Raw genomic sequence first — 7,155 nt, 5'->3', positions numbered from 1 at the left:
TGTGCAAGAAGCCTCTCTAATGCAAAGACTTGGACTACCTGATACAGAATTAAAATCTGAAGGAATTAAATGTCCATCTAATCAGACTCACTGTCCTGCCACCCAAACAGCAAGTAGCCTTCCTATTTATCACTTAGGGCCTCAGAACCTTTGTAGTGCCAACATTTTGTGATTCTGCCTAATATTGTTTATTATGATTTTCTTCTAGAATAAACTGTGGGTGAGGAGGACCTCAGAGGATTGCTTCTGCTTCTTCAGCATAAGCATAAGTGTAACAGCAGTGGGAGAAATCCTGCCCCCTCACTGCCTGACATACCCAGCTGGAGTAGTCATTCGCTGAAGTGTTTGAGGCATGTGGAACTAGATCCTTCAAGAGAATGGAAGGTACCATCTCCTCAACTGTGACAGTGGCCACAGAAGCAGGTCATGGCAGCATCCCACTCAGAATCAGTTCCAATGTTTCCAACAACAGCACCTGGGATGGAGCCTCTTCCACAGAGGACATCATAGCCACCTGTACTATTGGAACCATCCTCTCCCTCATGTGTATTATTGGAGTGACTGGCAATGTCTACACCTTGGTGGTGATGTGCCACTATCTAAGGTATTCAGCCTCCATGTATATCTACATCATCAATCTTGCCTTAGCAGACCTGCTCTATCTTCTCACCATCCCTTTCATTGTTGGGACCTACTTTATCCAGGAATGGTACTTTGGGGATGCTGGGTGCCGGATCCTTTTTAGCTTAGATTTCCTCACCATGCATGCCAGCATTTTCACCCTCATGGTGATGAGTACAGAGAGGTACTTAGCTGTGCTGAAGCCTTTGGATACTGTGAAAAGGTCTAAGAGTTACCGCAAGGCCATTGCCATTGTCATCTGGGTGGTGTCCCTACTCCTCACCCTCCCGATGCTTATCATGATCCAGCTAGTCCAAGGGGGAAAGAAAATCTGCCTACCCACCTGGAGTAAGATGTCCTACAAGATCTATATCACCATCCTCTTCTGCACTAGCATTGTGGGGCCTGGGGTTGTCATCGGCTACCTTTATATTCGATTAGCAAGAACTTACTGGGTGTCTCAAACCACATCCTTGAAAGAGACCAAGAGGCTTCCCAACCAGAAAGTTCTCTATCTAATTTTCACCATTGTGCTGGTTTTCTGGGCCTGCTTCCTGCCCTTCTGGATATGGCAGCTTCTCTTTCAGTACTGCGAACCTTTCCCCATCTCCCAGAAGGCCACAAGGAACATCAACTACCTAACCACATGTCTGACCTACAGCAACAGCTGCATCAACCCTTTCCTGTATACCCTGCTGACCAAAAACTACAAGGAGTATCTGAGGAACAGACAAAGGTCCTTTAACAGTGGCAACAGCAGCTATTTCCAGAGGAGGAACAGATTTCAAAGAATCTCAGGGAGATCTTTCTCCACAAGCAGCCAGCACTACACTGAGACCTTTGTGCTTCCTGCAATCCCTGGGGGAGGAAACAGTCCCTGAAGGAATAAGTGCACCTCTTGATTCCACCAGTCATCAAGACAGCCTTGGGTAGGAGAGCAGGTGCCAGTAGAGGCAACCTGAGTGAAGCTGGGAAGGAGAAAAGAACATCAAGCTGGCAACATAAAAGGGACACACAAACTTACTTGGAGTGCTGTCTGCTGGGGGCATCCCCTCCATCATGTTTTCTCTCGCTCTGTGTGTGTGTGTGTGTGTGTGTGTGTGTGTGTCCTTAGCAGAAATTCTTGGTCTATCACAAGGCATCATTAAAACATATCATATATCCCAATTACGTCATTACATCGCACTTAAGTTATTCAACCAATATTAGTAAAGGATGGCATTGTTGTTGCTTTTGTAGGTACCTTTGTTTTGAACTGTATCCCACAAGCACAATTGTTTTGGGTATAAGAGACTTAACTGTGATTGTATTTTATATTTCAGAATGGGTGGAGGATTGTTATTTTATTTTTAATTATGTTTGAGTGAAAAAAGGAGATGAATTCAAAGAACCCTAGAATGAAACCAATAAAAAGTTTTTAGAAATTTTTAAAAAATTAAATTTAAAAAAGGATTTGTGTAGATTAAAAAGAAAAGATTTATAGGATTTTGATGTATTTGATACAGATGATAAACCATTGGGGCGGCACTGTGCAAATATCTATCAATTGATCCATCAATTGATTGATATAGATATAGATATATTTAATACATACATTTTTGCTGGTCCACATTAATGAACACTGTGGTTTGTTTGTAATGGCTGAAATCCTGCTGGCACACTATACTGATGTAACTATATTGGCACAGGTATTAGCAGCAGGAAGGAAAAGTCTCTGGGTACAGCAGCCATTAAGGAAGTCAGATACTTGACAAATATGTCTGTGTGACTCTGGGCAAAGTGTAGCAGCCACTGGTATAGGGCACCAACAGGATTTCGGCCGAAGAGTTCAAGTGCCAGATACCAATCCATACGAGGGTGAGTAGGAGCTTGCTTGTGTTTTATCATTTGTGTTTACAGCACAAGTAAATGCAGGAACCACAGCAGAGTGCTGCAATGTGCAAGTGGTGTGTGTGTGTGTGTGTGTGTGTGTGTGTGTGTGTGTGTGTGTGTTTTAAAGGCCAGTAAATGCATGCAGATACACCTGTGTAGTACTGCAATGTTTTTAATATAAAAGTTTTTGTGGCTGTTCACTGCTGTGCTGCTATATTGCTGCTCATCAAAAAAAACAGCCACATAACACACCTCAGATGATAAAAACTAACCATACTACTTGCAGAAAAACAGGAAACCTGTGGATTTCCTGCCTGTGAATCCTTTCACCCATGCCTTAGGTCAGAGGAGAAAGTAGGAAAATTTGCAAAACAGCTTGGAAGCCATTCCCACCCATGAGAGGTACTAGACTGATGGTATATAGAAACTGCAATCACTAGATAACTTGTTATAAAATTGTCTGGGATGAATATTGAAGGAGAAATAATACCAACACAATTGACTGTGGAGTGTGTTATCTGTTACATGAGTGAGCCAGAGTATCAAAATGCAACACAAGTATAGATTAGGTCATAGAGTTACAGGAAGTCATTTACAGAGAGAAGAGTACCTGTTCTGCATCTTAGCTGGTAGAGCAGAAGCTTTCAGCAGCATATAAACAAGATTTAGTCAGTAGAGACAACCTGATAATCTCAGTCACAGACATCTGATTTATATCATTGGGAAAAACTGACTGAAAGAGACTGATACCACTACTCCGCATGGATGCAGACATTTTCAATGTAGCAATGAACTTATCAACATGCAGACAGTATATTGAGGGGGAACAGGAAAGAAAGCAAATGTCTAGAAATCACAGTGAATCCACTGTGGAAACTAAATCAAGGATGATGACAGAGAAAAGGGGAAAGCATATGAGAAAGGGAAACATATTTCAAAATGCATTTGAGAGAATAACAACATGAAAGATTCAAGCTTTGGTCTTTCCCAAATCTAGTCATTTAAAATTTAGTCATATGCAATGCAACAATCCCTATATTTCTATCACACACAACCACCATGTTTGGCTCAGTGATGGATCAATACATCTTCTTTCCTGGCATCACCATGTGACCAATACTTTCATATTGCATTAACTAACAAACAGAAGTCCTGGACATCTCATCTGTTGGCTATACTGATGTAGCACACATTTGTTTGTTAGGAAGGAAGGAAGAAATCTCATCCACTTTTAGCAACTAGATTAGCCAACAGTATTTTTCAAGGATCATTTAGGAGATTAGCGCACAGCTTTAAAAAGCGACTTACTGCTGCCAAATTCCATTTGAATGTTACCTGCCCGGTGGCATCGGCAGCAAAAATCCATGTGATAAAATCCAGATGTATCCTGAATTTGAAATGAATTCAGCAGCAGTAAATCACTTTTTTTAGCTGTGCACTAATCTCCTTAGTCTCATAAGGATTTACAGCATGAACTGAAATGGAATAAGGCATTGTGTAGGGAGTTTATGGCATGCACAAATAAGCCAGTTTACCTCTTCCAGCTTCAAATCAGGATCTGGGATGCCCCCGGATGTTATCAGACCTAAATTGCTGGTGATCTAACCACAATGCCACTGCCCAGATGCATTCCAGGTCAAAGCCTTGCTCAGTCGGCCATTTTTTGAAATCGGAAACTCTCCAACTTTGAAAAAGTGCTGGCTGAGTGAGGCTTTGTCCGGGGATGCATCCAGGCAGCAGTATCGCAACTAGATTGGTGTCAGTTTAGGTCTGATAACATCCAGGGGCATCCCGGATCATGGATTGAAGGCGGAAGAGGTAAGCCGGCTTATTTGTGCATGTGATAAGTTTCTAGATCTACAATGTAGACAGAAATCAGTTTTTTGAAGCAGAGGAAACTGAAATGCTATGACCCAGAGATGTGAGCTGGCCACTACAGATGGTTGCAACAGCCATAGCAGCCTGATAAAGGAGCTGTATATACCTCTGGCAGAGATGAATGACTTCCATAATGATATCTGTAAAACAATTGTTGTGCTTTATTTATTCTTTCTGGTGAAATCAATTTATTTTCACAGCAGTTAAGGACTGAGATTGTACCCTCACTTTCACATGACCAGGAATACAGAACACAAAGCTGACAGCACACATTATTTGTTTGGAATTATTTGGGACAGGAAAAGACTGTTCATAACACTGTTCATGGGGTGTGTCCCTATGAGTAAGCATCTGTCTATCCCCACTACAAGCTCTCTAGCTGACTGCACAGAAGTTGAACCCCAATGGGAGAGCTGAAATTCTAGATGCTGCCCAACAAGATGTATCAGCAACACAGGGCTACAATTGTGCCTTTTGCTTTCCCAGGTTCCCCCCACCTTCAACATTTATAATGGAAATGCATCAAGACAACTGTGCAAATGGCACCATTACAAAAACACTGCCTACAATAAACAGGGAAATGTTCTTTGTTTGTTGTTTTGTTCTGTGCCTTTGACTGTGACTTTATCACAAGGTTTTCTTGGCAGGATGGGGTCAGTGTAGGTTTGCTATTGCCTTCCTGAGGCTGAGAGAATGTGACTTGCCCAAAGTTACCCAAAGGGTTTCTATGGCTGAGCAACAATTTAAACCTTGGTCTCCCAGAATCCTAGTCCAATACTTACTAGTGTCACTTTCTTGTCATGGTTCTATGACCTGCCCCGGGATAGTATCTGGCCAACAAATAAGAGTTCATAAGCCGACAAAATATCTCCATGCAAACTAATAGGTAGACTTTTTCCCACAGCAGTCCTTGCACTTACTATCTTTTACAGGGGGTGTTATAATCCCAATGCATGCATGTGTGTAAAGAAAGACTGCAATTTTCAAGAGAGAGAGAGAGTTTTGTGTTTGGGGCTCAGTAAGCATCTTAGAGGGCTAGCTGTCTCCCTGGAAAACGTGTTTGAGCAATATGGTTTGGCTCTCTGTTGGAGTGATTAAGATGTGTCTTCACCTATGCTCAACCTGTATACTTGTAAATAAATTCAAATACAACAAAATGCCAATAAGCCTCTAGAGATCTCCTTCCAAGAAAAAGAAAAGTCCCCAAAAGTGCTGCCTCCCATAAATTCAGATAAGTGAACTAAGCATAACATTATGATTGTCTTTAGGGTGTATCTACTACACTACAGACACACCATTGAACTTAGTTCAGGGGCAACAAAATGAGTTCAGGGGCTCTTGAGGCACTGGCTGTCATTCTTTAGCATCATTTAGAACAGGGAATGCACAGCATTTTCAGCTCCAAAGACCACATCCAGCATTGATGGGGCACCTCTCACATTGTTATTGTTAGGCATCTTCAAGTCAATTCCATCTTATGATGACCCTAACCTAGGTTTTACTTGGCAAGATTTATTCACAGGAGCCTTGCTACTGATTTCTTCTTATGCTGGGACACTGTGATTTGCTCAAGGTTACTCACTGGATTTCCATAGCTGAATGGGGATTTGAATCCTGATCTCCCATTGTCCTAGTGCAACACTCAAAACACTATAGCATGCTAACTCTTGGAGCTATACATATACAGTACAACCCCTGTATCTCCAGGATGGGCTCCCACAGTATCATTTACCTTCATCTGAAAAAATATGTTCTCTCTAGGCATTTTTGTTGCTGTTGCTCTTGTGTGACTTCAAGTCATTTGGCATTTCTTGGCCAGATTTGTTTGGAGGAGGGTTGTTATTGCTTTTCTCCGAGGCTGAGATTGTCTGGCCTGCCCAAGTTCACCCAGCGAGTTTCCATGGCTGAGCTGGGACTTTTTAGGTATTTTTTAGGCCCGTTACACACGGGCTCTTGAGGTGCCCCCATCACGTGATAGGGGTTGGCCAGGGACCTAGCGTCCACACCGGCTTCACCCCATCACGTGACGGGGGCGTAATAATGGCGGTGCCCTATACACACAGGTGCCACCATTAATTATTACGTGTTGGACGCATAGTGTCCGCACATCACGTGGTGCTTATGATGTCACGAGTGCGCGATTGGCACCTCGTGGCGTCATAACTGCGCCACAGGAAGAAGCGCCATTTTGGGGCTTCTTATTTGCTCCGCGTGGGAGTTGCACAGTTTGGCTACTGCGGCTCCCTCGCGGAGCAACCAGCAGCGCTGGCAGACCGCCGCTTTTAGGCGGTCTGTAACGGGCCTTAGATTCTTCTAAATTCAACAGTAAAATTGGTTACTCTTCCTCTTTAACCTGTGCTTCCTCCATTCAGCAAAGACTGAGTTATTTCTCTTTCAACACACAAAGGAAAGGATGTGATCTTGCTGTCTTTCCATTGCTCCTACAAATGACATCTGAGGCAGTCATTCAGATGTCTTTTTTTTTTTTAGCACTACAATGCGAATCACCTCACTTATGTATTCCAGGTTTGTTATTCACACTATGGAATTGCATCAATGCACATCTCTGTGAGTTTGGTTGCTCACACATGCAAGTGTTCGAGTAAACATAGAGTCAACAATGTGAATGCATTTGGAACCCCTTTCTGAGTATGCAGTGTTTTATCCTGGGTCTATTCAGGTCTATTTGCATCAGTTATTCACACTACTGACAATATGGATCTTTAAAAAAAAACTCAGGGAAAAACTCTATATCAATTATCCAGAATTAAGTGGGGGGTTTGG

General features: G+C 42.6%; 1 protein-coding gene across 1 annotated transcript; it reads left to right on the top strand.

Moving 5' to 3' along the window:
- Window positions 1-377: 377 nt before the first annotated feature.
- LOC149322116 (urotensin-2 receptor-like) lies at window positions 378-1,641 on the top strand. The gene has a single exon (XM_089507718.1). It carries the CDS (start codon window positions 378-380, stop codon window positions 1,500-1,502), a length of 1,125 nt encoding a protein of 374 aa, XP_089363844.1. The 3' UTR covers window positions 1,503-1,641.
- Window positions 1,642-7,155: the final 5,514 nt, after the last annotated feature.

Source organism: Sceloporus occidentalis, unplaced genomic scaffold (genome assembly GCF_023333645.1).
Source record: "Sceloporus occidentalis isolate IW3139 unplaced genomic scaffold, rSceOcc1.0.p SCAF_1, whole genome shotgun sequence".
NCBI lineage: Eukaryota > Metazoa > Chordata > Lepidosauria > Squamata > Phrynosomatidae > Sceloporus > Sceloporus occidentalis.
This window is presented reverse-complemented; position numbering and strand designations above follow the sequence as displayed.